Source organism: Sycon ciliatum, chromosome 2 (genome assembly GCF_964019385.1).
Source record: "Sycon ciliatum chromosome 2, ocSycCili1.1, whole genome shotgun sequence".
Taxonomy (NCBI): Eukaryota; Metazoa; Porifera; class Calcarea; order Leucosolenida; family Sycettidae; genus Sycon; species Sycon ciliatum.
The window spans coordinates 13051122-13074552 of NC_088644.1; the positions used below are offsets into that span (position 1 = coordinate 13051122).

The 23431-nt window shown below is 49.7% G+C and overlaps 1 protein-coding gene and 1 long non-coding RNA gene across 2 annotated transcripts in view; one reads left to right on the top strand and one right to left on the bottom strand.

Moving 5' to 3' along the window:
- The window catches only part of LOC135810383 (melanoma receptor tyrosine-protein kinase-like), a 76799-nt gene that overhangs the window by 24507 nt on the left and 28861 nt on the right, over positions 1-23431 (top strand). The window contains exons 8-12 of the mRNA XM_065323876.1: positions 3917-4043; positions 4379-4475; positions 4795-5025; positions 5279-5350; positions 21991-22571. Of these exons, the coding sequence (XP_065179948.1) occupies positions 3917-4043; positions 4379-4475; positions 4795-5025; positions 5279-5350; positions 21991-22571 (1108 nt within the window). The remainder of the gene's footprint in view (positions 1-3916; positions 4044-4378; positions 4476-4794; positions 5026-5278; positions 5351-21990; positions 22572-23431) is intronic.
- On the bottom strand, positions 8458-21282 carry LOC135808793 (uncharacterized). Its single transcript, XR_010552126.1, has 2 exons — positions 20571-21282; positions 8458-8786 (listed from the first exon to the last, which is right to left on the bottom strand). It is a non-coding gene; the product is annotated as an uncharacterized LOC135808793 (long non-coding RNA).

Consider the following 23431-nt stretch of genomic DNA (forward strand, 5'->3'; position numbering starts at 1 on the left):
AAATTTCTGAAGCATTTCCTCCTGCAGCTTTGCGCGTATAAGAGCATTATCAATTTCAGACTTCACCGAGAATATTTCCCTCCATTCTAGTTTGAAAAGTGAGAGAAGATCTCTGCCCAACAGAGATGGACCATTTGTATCGACAATGCGCAAGAGAACAGTGTGCTTTTGCCCATTTATTGACACTGGAAATTTCCCTTCACCTAAACAGGGGATGATGGAACCGGAAAACCCAATGAGCTGGACTGATTGAGTTACAAGAGACGACACTGGTGCACCCAATTTCTCGTAATCAGATTTGGTGATGATGGATACAGCACTACCTGTATCGATTTCCATGCAAATTGGTGAACAAACATCATTGATTTCCGCCATTACAGTATACGGAGGGTGTTTTCCACTACCCGATCGAATCTTGTAGATAGGCATATCATCAACATCACAATCAGAAACGATCTCACCTCGATCATCAGGTTCGTCATCCACGTGGTGAATTTCACCTCGTTTCTGCTTGGTGATGCAGGCTCTTTCGAGATGTCCTCGTTTCTTGCAGTATCGACAAGTAGTAGATCGATGAGGACACTTGTCAGCCATATGCAAATCAGATGTACAACGATAACAAACCTTGCCCTTCGTCGACTTTGACCCTTTCTGGTCCTGCGAGTGATTTGGCTTTCTAGATGCACTTGCTGACTTGGATTTACTGGTAGTGGTAGCTCTCATCTTGTTGACTGACTCGGACGGCGTAGATGTTGATCTAGTACTAGTAGTAGTACCTGGAGTAAGCTGCTCAGCAAACATGATGGCGCGCTCCTCCCGTAAAGCGATATCCAGCACATCCTGAAACTTCTTCGTCTTGCTGTCAGGACTAGTCAGAATCGTCCGCTTGATCTCCTGACTGTAGACTCCTGCCATAAATTGATCTTTTAGGGATCTGTCTAAATGCGACCCAAAGTCGCAGGCTACTGCCGCACGTTTCAAACGATTTGCGTAATCTACCAGCTTTTCCGCTGGTCTCTGGTTGCAATCGCGAAATTGAAAAGAAGAAGTCATCGTGGAACGCTCCACTCTGTAATATCCATTCAGTAGGTCACAAATCTGCTCGAAGGTCTTGTCCGATATTGACTCCGGCAGACAGAGGTTCCGCAAAGTGGAGTAGACGTCTTTCGACAGTGAAGAGATTAGATGTGCAATCATCTTCTTACGTACGCGTTCTTTCTCCGATGAGTTTGCACTGGCTGAAACAACACCGATGTCATTTGCGAGAAAATAAAACTCAAGCCGTTCCCGGTACTCCGCAAAGTCCCCGCCAGAAAACTGCTCCAGGGTGGCCTTCCCTGAAGAGGCCATGGTTTACCAAATTCTCGCAAGCCCTCAACTAAACAAATTATCTCAAAACAAAATTTTCATCTTCGTCGCCATTTGTTGTGTATCCACGTACACCCTACATGCAGTCTCACACGCAGCTCACCAGAGTCAACCAGCCGGCATGGATACATGTAGAGTAAGACCATGATTCAGAGCATGCGCAATGAGTATATACAAATGCATACAGAGTACATAATATATTACATCAGAGTGCATATATAACACGGGGGTACGCTGCCTGTAGTATCACGTACAGTATACATTGGAACGCTCTCACCTGCGTCTTCACAGTCAGAGTCGGAGGTAGAAAGATCCTCACCCATGACATGGTGACAGTCACGCTTGTCTCTCTGCAGTTTAGTACGACAAACCTTCTCCAGATGCCCCCGTTTGTGGCAGTACCGGCACTCGGCGTCCTTATGTCGACACTTGTTTGCCAGGTGCATATCCGACCCGCAGCGAAAACAACGCTTTCCGGACGCCATCGGCTGCTTGGTGGATCGACGTTCCTTCGTCATGTGTACGGGAATGTCCGTGGGAGACCCGATCGACGCAGAAGCAGCAGAGGGTGCAGTGAATTGTTTTGAGTAGGAAATGGCCAGTTCCTCCTTGCTAGCCAGGTCGATGACTTTCTCAAACGTGTCAATATCGGACTCCTTGGAGAGTAACAATTTCCGTCGTATCGTCGAGCTTGCCATGCCCGAAATAAACTGGTCCGTGAGGGCTCGGTCACGATGGGAGCCAAATTGACAATCGACAGCAGCACGCTTGAGTTTATTAGCAAAATCGACTGTAGTTTCACCCGGAGCTTGGGAGACTTGGCGAAACTGAAAAGCGGCGGTGGTTGGGGTAGTGTTCTTTTTGTAGTATTTCTCCAGTACAGCACAAAGCTCGTCATACTTCTTTGACGCGATCTCGTCAGGTAGGATCAGGGATTTCAAGGTTGAGTAGACCGTCTTAGAGAGCAGGGAAATTAGATGCGCTGTCATTCTCTTCTCCGCTGCTCTCTTTTCACCAGAAGAGGCATTGGACGCCACGACACCAATACTATTGGCACAGAAGAAAAATTCAACGCGTTCGCGATAGTCTTTGAAATCACCCCCGTCGAAAGGCTCGATGGTGGCGGCGTAGGGCAAGTAAGTATTCGTCGCCATTTGTATGGTCCCTGCCTAGACCATACAATGATCTAATCATGCAGTTTATACACACACGTAACTGGCTCACTCTGAACTGCTCTGAACTCGGAATGTAATTATCTTCAACCAGACTCAGCTGCAGCAAGTGGAGACTGCCTCCGAACATCCCAAAACCAACTTCACACGAGCATGCATCTCTAGTGCGCATGCTCGTGAGAAGTCATAATAATATGACTTGACTGAGGGACACAACAGAGGCACTTTGATGTGTACCATGCACTGTACCTTGAATCAAGAATTGAAACATTTTAACCCTTATCCGACCGGCCAGTCAAAATCGATGACTATCTGTCGATAACTTTAGCAAGCTGTAACTCACTTATTCTCGATCGAATCTGCACCATTTTGGTCTCAAAAGAAGCAAGAAAGACGCACCATTCATTTACAAAAGACCGGAGCGTCTTTGCATGGTCCAAAAAGAAGTTATAGGTCTCTGAATGAGGTCTGCTTTCACACCGCGTACGAAACAAGTTTCCAAATGGTGTAACTTTGGCAATGATTATCCTGCCCTCCTAAAACTTTGCCTGGAGGCTTCCCTGATGGTATATTCAAAATTCGTTAGCATGAAAGTACAAATTTAAGACTACAAATTGTCCACATGTCGATGAGCCGCACTTCTCTTCAAAAAATGGAATTGGAGATGGATTTTGTTCCTCTTACAAATGAAGGCCAGAAAATGTTTCTAGAGAACTCCTCATTGCTCAAGCTTTCCAAAAAGCCCAAGATTGCCATTATCACCCAAGGGAAACTAAAGTTACCATTTTAAAATGGCTCACGGCATCTCACTGGGACTGATAATTTGTCCACTTTCACGCTCGGATAAGGGTTAAAGAACGAATTTTGCTTTTCTGACTAGTAAGTACATGTAGTGGCTTCACTTTGTAGAACTGTACGTACAAACGAGTACATTTTGGCAAACTGCCGGCAAAGTGTTCGATGCACAAAGTGCAGAGCATTTCAAACGAGAAAGAGAAAAAGGTCCAGTTTGGATTCGTCGTGACTCAAAGTTTCATGCTACTGCAGTCATCAGACGACTGCTACTGAAGCCTGAGACTAATGATTATGACTGTATGTGATCATGCGTGATACTTGGCGCTGAATTGAGTAGACACAGCACTACTCTACATGATTCACGAATAAGTCCAGTATCTCACAGACTTCATGGGTGGTGTGAGGGATAAGTATATCTTTAGCACTGACGTATGCCAAACCAGTCATGATTGTGCAGAGGGCTGTCCTTTAAAAAAATTGTACATATACATTTCGAATCTTGCGTTGTTTTTTGTTTCTGCCCTTACATATAAGCATTTGAATCTCACTTCGGGGGTTTTCTACCCTTACCTGTTCTGCAGCTGGTACGGTGTGCAACTCCCTCTGCTCCAGTGACGGCTGTCTGGGTCCGAACCCTACCGACTGCTATGAATGTAAACATGTCTCATTTGGCGGGACATGTTTCCAGAACTGTGCTGATGCTACACTGTGAGTCCACATGCTTCTAGTTCATTAAGTGGGATTGCTGGGCTTTGCAAAATTGCATTCTATTACCTTGGTTCAGCAGAGAGGTGGTGGCGTCCCTGCAGATGCGGGGAAGTCAAAATGATTTCTTACGCTAGTCATGGCGTATATTTTAACTTGAGCGCAACTGTATACTAGTAATACACTCTCATTTTCAATCTGCCAGCAACACTATCATATCCAACATGCAGCTGAGAGTTTATAGTTATGCTCCAGTTAATACTGGCCTCCTTTTCATAGTTCTGTGCTCATGTGGCCTGGTGTTGCGTCTGTCATCTTTCTTTCTTTTTGTCTCTCAGGGCTTTGAACGAACCCCGACCAGTCTATCTGGATGCCAAGACCAGTGAATGTCGTATTTGTAATTCACTTTGTTTCCCTTATGGTTGCACAGGACCGGTAAGCCCAATGGGTCACCGTCTCTTTAGTATTCACAGGTCCGATAGTATGTCTGCTGGTACTGCGAAGTGGACGGGGATGGGGAGGGGGAGGGGGAGGGGGGGGGGGAGGGGGGATCGTGGATGCCTTCTAAGCCAGCCCAATGTTGTGGTGCTACGTTTAGTGTTATGGGTTTGACACAGGTCTGGCACAGGTCTTTGGTCTAGTGTTTGTGTTTCCAGCAGTCGTGTGTCGTTGGTATGGTGTACAGTGTGACAGAAGAGCATGTGGTATACAGTCTGAGTCACTGTGATCTCGCCTTTGCTTCATCTTTGTGCAGACCAATCAAGAATGCCTTTCATGCCCAAAGCTAAAGTTAGGTGGAAGCTGTGTGGACACGTGCCCCGAAGGAACCTACTTGAATACGGCAACATCCGAATGTCAGCTCTGTAGCATTGTCTGTCAAGCTACTGGCAGCACTAGTCCACAGTGTACTGGGCCTGGCACACATCTTGGTGCTGGCGGATGTACTCAATGTTCAACGGGTGTGTACGATAGTACAGGAAAGTTGGTAAGTAAGTAGTTCCAATCCAATGATTCCATATTTGGCACCACGCTGATTCACTTCATCTACAAATGTCTGGGGGGGGGGGGGGCATTGGCTTCTTGTTATAATGAAAATGGACAGGACAAGCACAAATTCGTAGCATGCACCAGTGGCAATGAGCGCATGTACAATGTTGACATGACGATAATAATATCCGTTCCTGGCCTGTATGATATGATTAACACTGTGCGTGTTGTATGCATGTTATTGTCTGCAGGAAAACTGTGTTTCCCAATGTCCAGCAGCTACAACTTACAGTACTGGTGTTATAACAACTGATGGTGTTCAGGTGGGTAGTCACCGCCTAGTCCAGCACTCTATCAATATACCAATGATAACCTGGACACACATACAGTAAAGCCTGGGTTTTAAGGGACCTCAGGTACTAGTGACCATCTGATTTTAATGATCGTTTTTCCATGCACATGTTGCGAATTTGTATTACGACTATGATTTACGCATGTTGTTGTATTTGGTTCTTGTCTTGTGGAGTCCAGTGTCTGATGTCATATTTGGTCTAGGTGTACGCGCGAGTATGGTGTGATGTGTGACGTTTATGGTATGTGGTGCATGCAAGAGTACGCGTTGTCAGAGTGTGAGGATGTGCTTCCGTCTGTGTGAGAGAGACTGTCAAGTGAATGCTGTACATGCGCAGTGCTAGTTTGGTCTGGGAATGAGAGTCATGTGTGATTCGTCCGTGGTCTGGTTGTCTTGGTCTTGGTCATGTGTTCTGTACGTATTAGTCCCTGATTGGTCGTCCCGATTTGTCGTCGCAATATTACTGCTTGTTCATTGTTGTTTTCTTTGAGTCTTTTCCCGGGAGTCTTCCCGTTGTCCTTTTTGTCGTCTCCAAGTTTGTCTCTCTCCTCCTGCGCCCTCGTCATTTCTTGGTACAATAGAAGTATTGCAGATATGATCAAGAGTAGTCGTTGTTGTGTGGCGGGGGCCAGGGGGAGAAGCCTACTTCACACAGACAGTTCTGCATAGAAACTGCACCGGAAACAACAACCGCCTGCGTTGCGTGATTAACGACCGATTTTCAGTGTACTAAGTGCAATATCCGTCCTTCATGCAGCAACTAAAAGTGCTATCCCGTCTAGTACGCAGGCAAGACTACAACAGAGTTGCCTCAGAAGCGAGTACATGCAGTCGGTGGAAGTGACAAGTGACAGTGCAGTGAGGAGTGTAACTCATAGCTGCTTCGTCTGCACGAAAGGGGTCTGTATCCAACACCTGTCAAAAACGAGTATATGGAAGTATGCGCATGATCCGGCATGACGCGAATGTATGGGACCTTGTTCTAAAGACCACCTAGGCGGTTTTGACGGCTGCCTTTTCTCGCACCGTGGGGTGGTCGCCTAAACCAACTGTACCTGAATGTTGACATAGGCATAAAACTCAGAGTAGCAGAAAACTACCGAATGCCGGGTTTCTAGTCTTCTTTGCATGTCAAGGCTGTGCATTCAGCTGCACATTGAACACTTAGTGTTCTGGCAGCTCTTGCTACTCTCCCAAGTGATCACCAAGGTGTTGGACAGTCCAACGGGCAAGGGAAATGCAGGATGGCAATAAACACGTATATTACCATTCTGCATGTGTCTGTACAACTCACATGCAAGCATCACAAATTACATCTGCCACCACAATTCCAAAATCACCGAAAATCTCGGCATCACCAAAACATTCAGCAGAACTGCTTGACTGCAGTGAATCCATGTGAAGAGCTGAGATGTTGGCTTGACTGCAAGGAATCCATGTGAAGAGCTGAGATAAAACCCCATAAGCGCCAAATTTAAAGGGGAACTCCACGAAAAATGAAAATTTGATAGCCTGTAGAGTTCCGGGCGCTGAGTCGAATGGTCTTGGTCCGAAGTCTCTACGAGAAAGCGTTCTTGAGATATTTCAATTTTAGCCACGCCCCATACCAATGTATGTGTGACGTCATTGTGGCAATGTGCGAAAATACTTGGATTTTGAATCTCACTTTCTTCAGGACGAAAGTCACTTCAGAAAGTAGTTTGCCAAGTCGTCTGAGCCGCTGCAATGCCAAATTGTTGTGTTGTTGATTGTGCCAGTATCACATCATCCTCCTGGGGTTAGTTTTCTCAAATTCCCAAAGGATGGAGACCTGGCAAAGCGCCGAGATGTTGCAATGCGTCGTGAAAATTTCAAGCCTATTTTCGCAGCACGAGCTATGTTTGCTCGCTGCATTTATGATCCAGAGGGACTTGAGAGCTGAGTTTTGACGAGTACGCCGTCCAGGAAAGCCCTCATCAGTGTACCAGTGCCCTCCGAACCGTGAGCCTCCAGCAAAGCGAACTCAACAAGCTGCAACTGAGAAAGCAGGGCGAGATACGTCCCATCAGGATCAGAAGAGTACATCACCCCATCAACTCCGACTGCAGCTAGCTGATGAACGATATTACCCCAGTAACTTTGCGCATACCAGTACTCAAACTGTGCACATCTGTCATCAACTGGGACGCAAACAGACAGACCCCCAGCAAGTACGAAGGTTACAGAACTGTTTGCTTGCGATGTGCAGGCAGCATGCACGACGAACTGTCTCACCAATCCTGCCAAACTGAACCAGTGTAAGTTGATTGCGTGGATATGTCTCTATTTATAACAGCTACCCTACTTCTAGGCATGGTTGCATGAATACCATATCACTCAGAGCAGTTGTTAGAAGTCTGGACAGCCTTGGAATAGTGCAAGTAAAGTGAAACAAAAATATATTACACTCCGAGTTCCACGCTTGCGGGATCACCAGGCCAAAAAAAATCTAATTTCGAACAAGGAATGGGTTCTGGTTGTATGCGAAAGAAAAGTAAGTGAAGACCTATTGTGCAAGGAATACAGTGGGAACTACACATATTATACACATGCACTCACACCATCACGCGCGTACGTGTGCGTGCACACACACAAACACAACAACACACACACATACGCACCCACATACTCAAACTCACTCGCACGCACGCTAGCCTAAGGATAGTACATATCCTGTAGTAGTGGTATACTTAGTGAAATGACTATGTGTACATCTAATGACGCCGCCACTCCACGCCAGAAGATAACAAACATCTGCTGCAACATTTTTGCTCCCGTCTCTTATGGGCAACACAGGGAATGAAACGAACAATGCAATTGAGAACAAGAGTCGTCCTGTACGGTGAAGTTTCCATTTTCTCATACAGCAGTATATTGTCTAAGCAAGTGTGTTTTCTCCACATTCTTTTTGCCATGCAGGTATATCACAGTGTCATGCCAAACTACATTCTCAAACGCATTCGTTTCTCAATTCTGGGGATGATTGGACACGCACATCTCGCAGCTCTTGACGACGTCAATGTCAACCGTCGCCACAGCACAACCAAAAAGACCGCGATAGGAAGGTATAAAGTCCAGTTCTCAAAGCATAAAGAAGACTGTGGCCAAATAGAAAATTATACGACAGAAAGAGCTATGAGTATGTTGACAAGCTCATGTGTGAGGTGGTAGCGGTTGCAAATGGCAACCTCCATGTTCCTGCCTTGGAGAAGCGTGTTTCCCTGCCAAATTCCAGGTGGAAGCCTCCTGAGAAGGCTGAGGTGGTGCAGGATTTGGATATCTTTGCCTGATGGTATTCACAACGCAGGCTGGAAGACGACAACGAACGTGCTTGCCCAATTTGCCGTGTACATAGTGTGTACTGCCTGTGTGCCGCATAGCGTAGAGATCTACACAAACACAGAATGTCATATGGAATGTGTATGATGAGTGCTTGTACACATACCACATTGCTGTACCGTAATAATTATTATAGTCAAATACTCATTTACTCTACATATGCGCTGTATTGCACCTACCGGTACCTACCTGCACTTTCAGTGCGCGCGCCATACTAATTTAGTGTCCACTGGTACAAAGATGGAGGGTCTTGTAGAATTTACCATAATTGCTGATTTCAAATTGAATTCCAATGATCTGGGGGATGAATACTGATTAGGACGCGTTCGATTACCTACTAGTACAGAGATGTCTTGGTCAGAAAGTACAGATTTCTTACTCTCCTGCCAGAATTTGTGCATTATTTTGGTGTACGCTTTCTTGACCCCACGCTTGTACGTTGCATGCCATGGTATACTAGAAAACGAGTTTATTGACAAAGTCTATCGCTTGAAACGATTAAGTATGGGTTCGGGTGTGATCAAAATTAATGCACCCATGGTGCTCATAAACTGTGTGCAGTGCTCTCTTCACCAACAGAACACTACCTACCATACTTTGTAGATCTTGTACCAATCCAAGGGAAAATGACAAAGACAAATGTGAGTCATGCATGAAAACTTGTGATAGCACGGTCTATAGTACAGAACAACGTTGTTCGTGCTATGCCTGACAACAATAATTAGTTACACATGTCATGGCCCTGTATAGATAGTACTACTCACCAATACCACTATAGTACTTCCTCCGTATACAAAAACTTCGTGACTTTTTTTGAAGGCTTCGCATAGCTCTGGAATTGTTCCGTTTGACTTCGAATAACACTCGTGGCATTGTCTAACCTGTTTACAAGCTATATTCAAAGAAAAAAGCAACTCAGACGATTGAGATTGAGGTTATTCAGAGTCTTCGTCGCTCCTGTCATTGTCACCTGACGACGCTGACTCCGCATCGCCAACAGTCCCTGCTTCCGCTCGCATTTCGTTCAGATTTTTTTCAGCTGCAATGATGATCCGACGCGGGACTTTGGCTACGTACTCTTCATTTCCAGAGCTGTGTACGAATCGGTGTCGACTATATTCAGTCGTTCCAACCCGCGACCTCCATTACGCCGTGAAACGAGTCGCTCAAGCACATCCACGCGCTTCGCATTTTCTCGGCAGGAGAATCCTCCCAGCATTCTACAACGGCTTCGACGAGGTCCCTGCGATTCCCCTAGGCGACAACGGAGACGTCTGACTGGTGTGGAGAGAGGCAAAGAAAGCCAGGTCGTCGACATTCCGATCCGGAGTCTGCGCTGGTTGCACGACGACTGAAATGTTTCATCTTGCCATGCGAGCGGAACCGATTTTTATGTTCTCACGCTGCGTAGACCCGCCGCGCACCGCAAGTATACTAGTAGTACGAGCCTGGCCAGTTTCAGGGCAGCGAGTGCCCCGTGACTCCGTGTTCCAGCCGCGAGCTCCACTTCGTCACGGTGTCAGTTTCGAGCAAGTAAGTGTTAGTTTTTTTGTCATTTGACTCGTGAGTTCCTGTCGGCAACGTCCTCACACGCATGTCTTCTGTGGAGAATTTGTTCGAGATCAACCAATCCTACCTCAACATGAATGTGGGTTGTCGATGACAGCCTTTGGCGAGGTTCGTTGAGCAGTTTCTTGCTCAAAAACACAGTTGAAAAAAGTCACGAAGTTTTTGTATACGGAGGAAGTACTGCACACATTCACTATCAGCCTGGCGCCTACCTCTACCGCAGCCCCTCATCAATGCCCATTAGAGTATTGTTCTCTTCCTTTTGATTACGATAAGCTAACCTCTCTGTCGCCGGACCTAGACTATCCATTACCATAGAACTGTCGTCTATTGCCTCTGTTGCCGGTCCGCTGGTCTGCTGTTCCGCTTTGCTACTCCAATTCCTCATTAGCAATAGTTAGTTTAGCGCAGCTCACAGCTCGTTCGCTGCTATCACTACCCTACCTTCCAATTCCCCGATCTCTATTCTTTCCTTTACTCTCTTTTACTATATTAGAACCTGCTTTCCCTTTTAGTCCTTGAGAGAGAGTTTGACCCAACTGAGTGAGCGCAACATCCTTCCTCACTATTGAACCTGAACTGAATCCACAACTAACTGCTTGTGCTTTGTGTTGTCCGTTACGCTTGGGTTTGGGGCTAAGAAGTGCACATATATTTTGTGCCAACGGACTTCGGGTTACGGAGTTACGTAGGGACGACACTCAGCCTTAGGCCACTACACTTGGTGCTGTGACCAGGATCCTTCTTGGTCCCCGTCCGAAGGCAGTTCAGCTTCTCTCTCTCCCTCACTCTCGACGACCATGAGTGAGGTACGCCAAGCGTTGGAGGATGGGGCCAACGCCCTGCAGGCCATGCGCCGCACTAGCTCTGCCAGAGCTTTACGCCGTCTCCGGGACGACCTGTCGTTTCTGGAACGAATTTTGGTACGCTTCCTGCGGAAGAACGTGGACGAAGAGCTGCGGGCGGCAGCCGTTGTTGAGGATGAGATTCGTGGCCACACTCGGACACCGCATCTGGGGCATGGCGCACAACCCGGTCGTCCTCCTCGTCAGCGCCCTGGCCAGCGCAACAACTCCAGAGCTGCTTCGAGGAATCGCTCTAGGAGCAGGAGCCCGCTGGCACGGCGCGGAAACGACAGCGCTGAAGCCCGTCCCGCCTCAGTGGCCGAGCCGAAGGACACGGGCACTACGGATGTCGCCGACCGGTCAGCCAGTGACCCACTGGCGCTGGAAGCGGAAATGCCCGCAGAACTCGTGTAACTGTTACTCACGTTTTGCCCACTGCTCTGGCCACTGCTCTGGCCACTGCTCTGTACGCCTAACCTGCTGGCTGCAATACTTACGCTGAGAATACTTCGCTGACTACATCATAGTCTTTACCGTTTACGCCGCTACATTTTCCATGCTATGTCTTGCATGCGTCAAAATGCCAGCTAGCTATCTCTCAACTCTCATGGTAAAATAATTTACGCTTTGTGACGATACCGGGTCAGAATCACGGCCTGCCTGAACCAGAATACTGTGTTCTGTTGTGTGTGTACGCCTAGCCTGGACTCTACTCTTGGCATCCGGTACATGGTAGATCTACATCAGTACATGGTAGACTACGGGTCTTGCATGACGCTGTGAACAGTCAGTCCTCAAACATTCCGTGGTTACAGTGCACTCTGGGGCACCAGTTCGAAGTAACGTTTGAGTTCTGCTTCTAGTTCTGAGCACGGAATAACATCCGGTGTGCATGTTCCACCGGCATTACGCTAAACAATAACAGTCGCGAACTGTTCTGGTACGAATATTATTATGGAAGAATCACGCACGCAACTACATCTGGGACAGTGATAAATGTTGCATGATTATTACGCTGCGCTCGAGCCATCTGCTCAGGATGCGCCGAGACTTTGGTAGTCCAATACAATGTATTGTCCGCCTCTGATATCGAGTGAGGTAACGCTGAGATCGATGCTCCTTGCACGCACTGTACCAAGGGTGCGTCTCGCCCACTTGATTCTTACTGTCCACGTAGATCTACGTGCTCGCTTTGCGGGCGGAAGCACGCCACCGATTATGATTGGGTTACGTTGGAAGAGTGTGCCGTCAGGTACGCTGTGGTCTTCCGCCACCATGGCACTCCTATTGATTAGTAGGGCCGACCACGAACGCTGATCACCCGGCTTCCGCCGATGTCGTTTTCCCCCTTTGGCGCTTCTGGTTTCTGATTGTCAGGAGCCCTATTGTATGCATGGTATCGTACTCGTATTACGCTGTTGTGATTGACAGGCGCCTGGCGCTGCCTCCGTCCTATTCACGTTTCGTTTCAGTTTCCGCTGATGATTGTCCTTTGTCCCGCGTGGCGATTGAGTTTCGCCTGGGTTACGCTTCGTCTGGTCTGATACGCCTTTGGCGATGTGGTTCCGCCTGGTGCAAGAGAATGATTGTGCGCACGATTGGTGCGGTGCGGATCGTCACTGGAGAAGTTCCTGGTCTCGTGACTGGATCCAAGATCGGAGTAGAGAGAAAAAGCTCCGATGGCTCGCGGTTTGTGGTTGCGCTAATTGCCCGTCGTTGTATTGCTGCCGAGTGCTGGCGACGGAATTGAAGCCTGATCTGACCGTGGAGTGGTTAGTGTTGTGAAATGCGTAGCCGGCTACGTGACACGCGGCGAAAGGCCGCTGTGGTGCTCGGGAGCTCGCGTCCGACTGATCACCGGAGAGCGGAGCTGGCCAGGTAAGAGCATGGATATATGCACGCGATCAGACCGTTGTCCTTGTCTTCCGAAGTTGTCCGCGGAAGGATCCAGAAGGGTCCCTGCTAGCAAGTGTTGCTGTGTTGGTGGTATTGCCGAAGTTGCCACGTAAGTTACGATCGTTGATCGTTGCTATTGAAATATTGTCCTCTATTGCATGTGTTTCCGTTGCAGTGTCTGGGGAGTTCCCATTGTTAGGTTGTCGTAGGGCGATTGTTGCAGTGCCTGTTCACTGAGTCTTTTGAAGTTCTGTTATACTGTTGTGTTGAAGGGAAGGCTATTGTAGCACCCCTTACTTACGATAGGTTTCCAGGTTTTGTGTTATTCCGTTTGTAGTTCCATTGTGTATTGTTTTCAGCTGCACGAACGTGCACTCCGCCGCCCTGTGGGCCCTCCTCTGAGCTTGTCGTTCATTTCCGCCGAGTCGTAGACTCCTGTATTCACCGTGGGTTGTCCCACGCTTCGTTGTTTGTCTGTCAGAGACCTACACGCATTAGTAGACTTGACGTACGCTGTAGATCTTCGTCAGTGAACGACCTCGAGATGGCTCAACCTGCCCGAGCCGCAGCCGCTGCTGGTGCCCCAGCGCCGGCTGCTGCCGCCGTTGCAGCTCCTGCTGCTCCCGTTCCCGCCGCCGCCGCAGCCCCTGCTGCCGCTGCCAATCCACTGATTCCACGCCCTGCTGTTATGCCTGAGGCATATGACGGTAGTGATGACTGGGTAGAGTACCACCAGTATTACGATAATTGTGCTCTCGTCAATGGGTGGGCAGACGCCCAGAAGGCCCAGTTCTTGGGAGTACGCCTACGTGGCGCTGCACAGCGCTTCTACGTTACTCTGCCCGTTGCTCGCCGCGCTAACTGGCAGCATATCTGTGCCGATCTGGCACAACGTTTCGCACCCGCCGCCAATGTGCGATTGTTCAAGGCCCAGTTCAAGGCCCGCCGACGCCAGCCTGGTGAAGACCTGGCCCACATTGCCGATGATCTTCGGCGCATGGTTGTCCGTGCATACCCACAGATGGCTGATCATGACAGGGAGGAATTGGTCAGGGACCAATTCATTGAGTGCCTCACGCCGCTCGTGCTCCGCCTCCGCCTGCAGGAAAATCCGCCTGCTACCGTACAGGCTGCCGTGGAAACGGCTTTGCATCTAGAACGCATATGGGGCAATGAGCCATCCAGAGGTGACCTCTCTCGTACCACCGGTCAACCCGACCTTGCTCAGCCGTCCTTGCTTGTGGCTGCGACGGGTGCTCCTATTGCCGCTCCTGGCTCACTTCATGCTGCGCAGCCCGCAGCCGATCCCCTGTCCGCACTAGCCGCTGCCCTTGGGTCGCTGAATAGCAAACTTGACCGCCTTGCCATGCCCTCCGGGGGCCCTCGACCTCCACGGGACAGCCGTCCCCTCTCCCAGTCTTCCGCCCGCACGCCGAGTGGGTGCTGGAACTGTGGCCGCCGCGGTCACCGCAGGGCTGATTGCCATCTGCCACCCGTCCCAGAATACCCGCGTGAGAATGCTTGGAAACCGCCTAAGTCTGCTCCTCGCTATCCTTCGGGAAACGGTCACTGACCGGAGCGACGGGCCACGCCTCCGGTCCACCACGTGATGGTCCCTCCCTCATGACGCACGCTTCGCCAGGTCTCACTCCGCCGTCCCCGGACATGATGGTCCTGGGTACTCTCAATGGTCGCACTGTTAAGTTTCTGGTTGACACTGGCGCCGCTGTGAGCCTCCTCTCCTTGCCACTTGCCACGGAGCTAGGACTTCGTGAGGAATGTCTATTGCCACCGCCGCCCCTTCGTCTCTGCGGCGCTGATGGTTCGGACCTCACTATCTGCGGGACATCCGTTGTCCGCATCGCTGTAGGTGCTAGTACCTGCCTCCATGACATCTATGTGGTTCGCCAACTGCATCACCCTTGTATTCTAGGTCGTGACGTGTTGTCACACATCCCCTGTACCATCCAGTCTGATGGTGCAGGCCTCCGCTTTTCCGCTGCTGAGTCTTCTGTGTCCACAGTTGACCCCACTCGTATTGCCCTCTGCTTGTCCGGGCGCGCTACGGTGCCCCCACACCATGAGGTGTTCGCCTGGGCTGTTCTTGATGATCCCACGGAGGATGATTCGCCGCTCCTGCTGGAGCCTGACCGCCCACTTGCTGAAGAGCATAGTGTATTTGTCGCTCGTGCTTTGGTCAATCCATCTCAGGGCAAAGTGCCTGTTCGCCTGCTCAATTGTAGCGACCATCCGATTACACTTCGCCAATCCCAGCACGTGGGTGCTGCCTATGCCATTAACGCTGTACATACCGCTGAGAATGATGAGTTGACCCATGACTTATGGGATGATCCGCCACCACATACCCAGCTCTGGGATGCGCTCCGCGTTGACCATTCCGCCCTCTCTGCTGATGAGCTCGCCGAGCTTCAGAAGTTACTTTCCCAGTATGGTGACGTCTTTGCCCTTAGCTCCCAGGAGCTCGGCCGTACTCGCCTCATGAGTCACTCAATCGACACTGGGACGACTCATCCCGTTTCTCTGCCTGCCCGCAGGCTGCCTTGGGCGTCACGCGAGACGGCGCGCCGTATTGTGTCGGACATGCTTGACCAAGGGGTCATTGAGGAGTCCACCAGTCCTTGGTCAGCTCCAATAGTCCTGGTTGCCAAGAAGGACGGTTCGATGCGCTTTTGCGTAGACTATCGCCGGCTGAACGATGTCACGGTCAAGGATCCGTACCCATTGCCCCGGGTCGATGATACGTTGGATGCTCTAGGTGGGGCCCGGTACTTCTCCACGCTTGACCTTTGCTCTGGCTACCATCAGTTGCCCATGAACGACGCTGACCGCGAGAAAACTGCTTTCTCCACGCCTGACGGTCACTATCACTTTAACGTCATGCCGTTCGGGGTCTGCAACGGACCGAGTTCTTTCCAGCGCCTCATGGGTGCTGTACTCCGTGGGTTGCAATGGCAGATATGTCTCGTCTATCTTGATGACATTATCGTGTTTGCAAGGACCTTTACTGAGCACCTCTGCCGGCTCCGCCAGGTGTTCTCCCGGCTGCGTTCTGCTAACCTCCGCCTGAAGCCATCGAAGTGCTTCCTGTTCCGCCCCGAGGTTGAATTCCTCGGCCATGTGGTGTCCGACAAGGGCGTACACACCGATCCCGCCAAGGTCGCCAAGATTGTGTCTTGGTCGGAGCCGCAGTCCAAGCCTGAGGTCCGCGCATTCTTGGGTTTCTGCGGGTACTACCGCCGCTTTGTACGTGACTTTGCTTCCGTGTCGAAGCCCTTGACCACTCTTACGCGTGATGATGTGTCATTCTCTTGGACACCCCAGTGTACTGACGCCTTCCGTCACTTGAAGACCGCCCTGTCTTCCGCTCCTGTTCTGTTGTATCCCCGCTTCCAGCCGGATGCACCCCGTTTCGTGTTAGATGTTGATGCCAGTGGTGTTGGTTTGGGAGCTGTGCTCTCCCAGGCCGATGAAGAAGGTCGTGAAAGGCCCATTGCTTTCGCCAGCCGTTTGCTCTCTTCCACTGAACGTCGCTATTCCGCCACTAAGCTTGAGCTGCTTGGTGTTGTCTGGGCTTTCGGCCACTTCCGCTGTTACCTCTTGGGCCGCCCGTTCTTGGTTCGCACTGACCATCGTGCCCTTCAGCACCTCTCTACGTTTAAAGACCCATCTGCCATCATTGCTCGGTGGTTGGAATTCCTCAGTGAGTTCACCTATGAAGTGAACTACCGCCAGGGTCGTGCTCATGCAAACGCTGATGCTCTGTCCCGTCAGAGTGCTCCTCGTCAGTGTGTTGCCTCTGTTGCAGAGCCCCCCGTGCCTCTGCCTACGCCGTTTGTTCAGCGTCGCCGCTGGGCACCCGCTGACTGGGCTGCCGCTCAGTCCGTCGATGAGGACTTGGTTCTCTTCCAGTCCTGGCTCAGGATACACCCGCCTCAGTGCCTGCCTTCCTTCAATGGAGTCAGTCCTGACCTGCATGCCTACTGGCGTGCCCGAGACCAGTTCTTCATTGAGCATGGTGTGTTGTGTCGCCGGTTTGAGGATGACAACCCATGTTCTGAGCCGCTTACGCAGATCCTTGTGCCTCGGCACCTCCGTCCTGAGATCCTCCAGGAGTACCACGACTACGCCGGTCATGCTGGTGTACACCGCACATGTGGTCAACTCCGCCGACGCTTTCACTGGTACGGGTTGAAACGGGACGCTGAAGATTGGGTTGCGAGTTGTGAGTCCTGCAGCAAGAGAAAGAAACCAGTGCACAGAGGACGCGGCGCCCCGCTCCAGGTCACCTGGGCAGGCTCCCCGTTCGAACGAATCGCGATGGACCTGATCCCAGGTCTCCCAGAAACGGCTGGTGGGAATCGACATATCCTTGTGGTTGTTGATTACTTTACCAAGTGGGTGGAGGCGTACCCTTTGAAACGCATGGACGCTAACACCATTGCTTCGGTTTTCGTAAGTGAGTTCGTGGCGCGCTTTGGTGCTCCACAATCTTTGCATACGGATCAAGGCCGAAACTTTGATTCCGCGGTCTTCAAAGAGCTGTGTGCCCTCTTGGGGATCAAGAAAACGCGCACCACGGCTTACCATCCTGCCGGTGATGGTCTGGTCGAACGCTTCAACCAAACGCTGGAGGCCTTGCTCTCCCACTACGTGGCCAGTCACCAACGTGATTGGGACACGCAGCTGCCAGCCATGCTCATGGCCTACCGTGCCACCCCGCAGTCGAGTACGGGTTATACACCTGCTTACCTGCTCTTTGGGCGCGAGTTGTGTTTACCACAAGATGTGGCCTATGGCTTGCCTTCCGCTGACGCCGCTCGTGACGAGCCGTCCTATGTACAGACTCTCCGCCAGAAACTTGCGCATGCGCATTCCTGTGTGCGTAAGAAGCTCGCCTCAGTTCATAAGCACCAAGCCCGTCTTCACGACGCTGGCGCCGTCCCGGTGCGCTTCGCTCCTGGTGACCTCGTTTGGTTGCTGGTCCCCGCCGTCCCGGTCGGTACAGCACCGAAACTGTCCAAACTGTGGCGTGGACCCTTTACGGTACGAGACCGCCTATCGGATGTTGTCTACCGCATCCACACTACGTCTGGTTCTCGTGAGTGCTTCCAGGTGGTCCACGTGAACCGCCTGAAACGCTGCCATGTTCGTCCAGAGCGCTTGGCGACCATCGCTGAGATGGCCGAAGACAACACGTCTACTGAGGCGGCGGGCGATCTGCCGTCTCACTCCGCCCCTCCAGCCTGCCGTGCGTGGGGCACTTCTGCCACACGCCGCACTATGGCTGCTGGCCCCCGTGCTCGCCCACCGACCTCACCATCGTATGCGACAGATGCGACCGATCGTCTATATCATGATGACGTCGATGATAGCCTTGAGTCATTCCCGGAGCCTCGGCTCATGCCAGCCATTCCACAGCCACTGCCGCTTGCTGCCAATGTACCAGCAAGACCGTATCGCATCCGTCGCCCACCGGGTCACCTCGCAAATTTCGTCTGGGGTGCACGCTTTTGAGCTTCACCCAACAGCTAGTAGCTCTGTCAGTATCTGTTAACTAAGCCTCTGTCTCGTCATCAGTTTCCTGCACCAATCTCCCATCTCCTACTGCTACCTGCCTTCGAGTCATTGGCTCTGCTGTTCTACCACTACATCTCATCATTTCATCATACCATGCTGATACCATCACTCACCTATAGTACGATGACATGAACACCAGGACTCCATTCCGTGGCCTGCTGAGCCTCACCAAGTACCCGTCTTACCCAGCCATTGCCACCAGTTACTGGAGTATCAATATTTCTGCTATGTCTTCGTTGTCCGTCCACCCTGCCACTATAGCCGATTCCGTTTAGTGCTGCACTTACACTAGTACTGCTATGATGTCGTCTGTTCTCTACTACCCTGAGTGCACTGTTCCAGTCTACCATCTTGTACTGCCGCCATCTGCTATAGTGTCTACCGTCGAAGTACTGTCTTCCATGTGCCAAATAGTGTCTGCTTAACCATCGTCATGAGTACCGCCCGCACTGATCTCTGTCTGCTACCTGATGTCACCGAGTAAGACTGTCTATGTACGAACAATTGTGCCCTGTATCGTTAGTTCTCTACGTCTGACTTTGCTCCTAAGCCCACCTCTCAAGTACCTACTGAAAACTGTTACTCCGGTTCCTGTGCCTCGGGCACTGAACAATTACATAGTTTGTAGTTCCTCCTTATCTACCGGATGCTTAGCTTCTGATTGCTTCATGGCACTACTAAAAACTAAATAAAAATGTGCCAGTGGTTAGCCCCTTGACCATTCTTTTCTGTTTAGGCATAGCTCATCAGCACTCTTCCTGTCTTGCTGTTTTGATTCTGCTTCGTGCCTGTTTGCATTGCACATTTTTTTTTCTTTCTTTCCCTTTTTTTTCCCCCACAACATTAGAACCTGTTCGGAATGCCCCAGGTTGGTGCGAACATAGCCTACGAACTGTATTCCCCACTGTTAGTTGCAGCTTTAGCTTCCCCAGTTTAGTTTTGGTTCGCAGTCTGACGCTTTGTTCCCTTCTGCTCACACCCTCTTTGGAACTACTGCGATGTTTAGTTTTCTCTTATTTTAGCCCTTTTAAGTTGCTCTCTTGTGTTGTTTCTTCCCGTCACGAGGACGTGACCCTTTTCTTTGTAGCCGAGGGAGATGTCATGGCCCTGTATAGATAGTACTACTCACCAATACCACTATAGTACTGCACACATTCACTATCAGCCTGGCGCCTACCTCTACCGCAGCCCCTCATCAATGCCCATTAGAGTATTGTTCTCTTCCTTTTGATTACGATAAGCTAACCTCTCTGTCGCCGGACCTAGACTATCCATTACCATAGAACTGTCGTCTATTGCCTCTGTTGCCGGTCCGCTGGTCTGCTGTTCCGCTTTGCTACTCCAATTCCTCATTAGCAATAGTTAGTTTAGCGCAGCTCACAGCTCGTTCGCTGCTATCACTACCCTACCTTCCAATTCCCCGATCTCTATTCTTTCCTTTACTCTCTTTTACTATATTAGAACCTGCTTTCCCTTTTAGTCCTTGAGAGAGAGTTTGACCCAACTGAGTGAGCGCAACATCCTTCCTCACTATTGAACCTGAACTGAATCCACAACTAACTGCTTGTGCTTTGTGTTGTCCGTTACGCTTGGGTTTGGGGCTAAGAAGTGCACATATATTTTGTGCCAACGGACTTCGGGTTACGGAGTTACGTAGGGACGACACTCAGCCTTAGGCCACTACACACACAAAACATTACGCGCATCGATCCTCACAAGATAAGTCAAGACATACTCGGAGCAAAGAGAAATTTGTTTGTGTCATGCATGAAACTTGTGATAACTACCAGTACAATGTCTTTCTTGTGCGACGCCTACTGTAGTGCGCCTGACAACAATAAATTTCCCCCAAAAAATAAGAATAAGTGTATCATGCTGATACGCGATCCTCATAAGACAAGTCAAGGCAAACTAATTGAGGCTTACCTAATGTCAGACTCTTCTGTCACTGGCATTGGCGGCTTCTGCATGTCGAGATAACCTCGAAGAGCAGTGATGAGCACAGCCTAATGCAAGGATACGATCTCGTAATCTGCGAGGTCCGCTACGCAAGAAACCTTGGGCCGTCTCAGTGTCGACAGCGACGGCAGCATCCTACCAGCAAAATCATTCCCGCGGGCTGGGCATGGCTATACACTTTTGTCCACGCTCGCACCAGTCGGAGTCCCAAACGAATCGAGATTCTGGTGGCCAAGCTACTCGTCTTCTGTCGGACGCAGCTGCTGACGCATCTTCTTCCTCCACATTTGTTACACGCGATGGCAGCTCCTCAGCAGAGTATCTGGGCTCCCTGCCCCAACCATACGCGGCGGTGGGCTGTTGGTCGTCCTCACTGGCCTCAGCATCGCTGCCTTCATTGCTGGGGACAGAGGATTGTTCGGAATCGCCCATCTTCCCTTGAAATACCAACTAAAATTAGTGCTTGTAGACTGGCGAAGAGAAACGACTTTGCCACAATGACGTAGGCAGCCCGTGATGATGTAACCAAATGGCCGCATGACGTCAGGGCGCGGCCCCCGTTTTTGCAATTTCAAAGTGAAATATCTCAAGAACGCTTCGTCGTAGAGACTTCGGACCAAGACCATTCGACTCAGCGCCCGAAACTCTACAGGCTATCAAAGTTTCATTTTTTCGTGGAGTTCCCCTTTAAGAAAATCAGATTTTCAGCTCAGTGTAATCAAAAGGTCTAGGAGCATGCACCACCAGCCAAACATATGCAAACTATGACCAGAACCATTTCAAAACTGGAAATGAAATACGTATTTAGATACAAACCACAAGTAAAATGAATCCATGTTTGGATATTATCCAAAAAGTGATGAAATGGATTTATTGGGGTTTTGCATTCCAGCTCTTCATGTCAAGTATTCTCATTCACAGATAAGGAAGAACTTTCATTGATCCCGGTCAGTGCTTTTTTACACATCATGTAATGGAACTGACATCCTGTTCCACCCAGTCTTCCACTTCCCCTACAGTTTACACTGGCCCGCCTGAAGCAGTTTTTGATTGGTCCGGTAGTGTCATGGCCTTTTTATACTGTCTATGTGTATGATAAAGTGGGTACACATGACCGCCCCAGTAGGAAACATGTGCTGATGGCCAAAAAGCTGGTCCGGTAATAACCCGACCAACCTGACTGGTTCCGGCGGGCCTGGTTTATGCGATCCCTTGCAGCCCTATAGGGCACTGGCCTAGAAAGACAGGATTTCAGGGTTCGAATCGGCCCATGTGTCCTTCTGTTGCACTGATAGAAGAATCCATTGTGCTAACTAAGCACCCTGCAGCTGGATTTAGTTATATTTTGCAGATTTCTCCTTGTCTTCCAACTTCGTGTGGCCTGCAGGAGTGTCGCTATTGCAATACTCAGTGTACCGGGGGATGTCACGGCCCAGCGGCTACCGAGTGCACTTTGTGTAAAAACAACTTCAGGACGGTGTCAGGATCCAAACTGAGACAATGCGTCCAGAGCTGTGATGCCGCTCAAGATTACATTTCTCAACATGAATGTCTTAGCTGCAATATGCAGTGTTCCGGTGGATGCAATGGCTCCTCCGCAATGGACTGCACGGCTTGTAAAACAGCTTTCCAAATTCAGGATGGTGGCAAAAGACTGTGCTTGGCCAGTTGCCCACAGAAGACTTTCTCCAAAACTGTTGGTCTGCTACGCCAATGTGTTGATGAATGTGACACCGGTATGTATAACAACACGGATGGCGTATGCCTACCCTGTCACGAGCAGTGCGCCAGTTCCTGCATAGCCAGTGGCAACAGTGTGCTTAGTTGCGCAGGGCTGTGCAAATTCTTTGCCGAGGAGGGGAACTGTGTGCAAGAGTGTGGTGCATCGTATCGAGCCGATGAAGAAACAGGGGAGTGCGTGGGAGCATCCAACGAGGAGCCAGACAATGCACAGGAGCAGAAACCCTCGTAAGTTTACAGGTACTGAGTAGTGCATGGTGCAGTTAATCTTTTTCCCAGCGCACATGCCGCTACCTTTGCCTCAAGTTCTGGGAATCAAATATCTCACTAGGATCTTCATTAGAATCGCTGACCCTTTGGATAACGTTTGATATCGAAAGTGATGCCATATAGAATGACGTATGTTGTTGTTGTTGTTGTTGTTGTTGTTGTTGTTGTTGTTGTTGTTGTTGTTGTTGTTGTTGTTGTTGTTGTTGTTGTTGTTGTTGTTGTTGTTGTTGTTGTTGTTGTTGTTGTTGCTGTTGCTGTTGCTGTTGTTGTTGTTGTTGTTGTTGTTGTTGTTGTTGTTGTTGTTGTTGTTGTTGTTGTTGTTGTTGTTGTTGTTGTTGTTGTTGTTGTTGTTGTTGTTGTTGTTGTTGTTGTTGTTGTTGTTGTTGTTTTTGTTGTTTTTGTTGTTGTTGTTAACACGGGAAAACATGAGCCAGGGACTACAGAAACCACCCTATGGCACTTTTTTGGCGAAAAAATTTTTTTTCTCTCAAAATGTTGGTATGGTATGGTAATGTGCTCAAACAAAATTTCAAGTTGATCTGCGATGGTAAAATGTGCCTAACCACCTATTTAATAGTGGCATATCAATTGAGCAATATAGAGCAAATTTATGTACACAGTATGTAATGATGTATTCATGTAATGAATTCAGTTTAGCGTAGGCGCACATCTCGCAACTACGTATCTGCTGCGCTACAGCGCCCTCTACGGTTCTGGCCGCGGCACTTGTTTAGCGCGCCTTGCCGCGACCGGCAAGACCGCCTGCTGTGCATCACATTAATTTATGCGTACGCCATCACAATAATTAATTCAGTTTT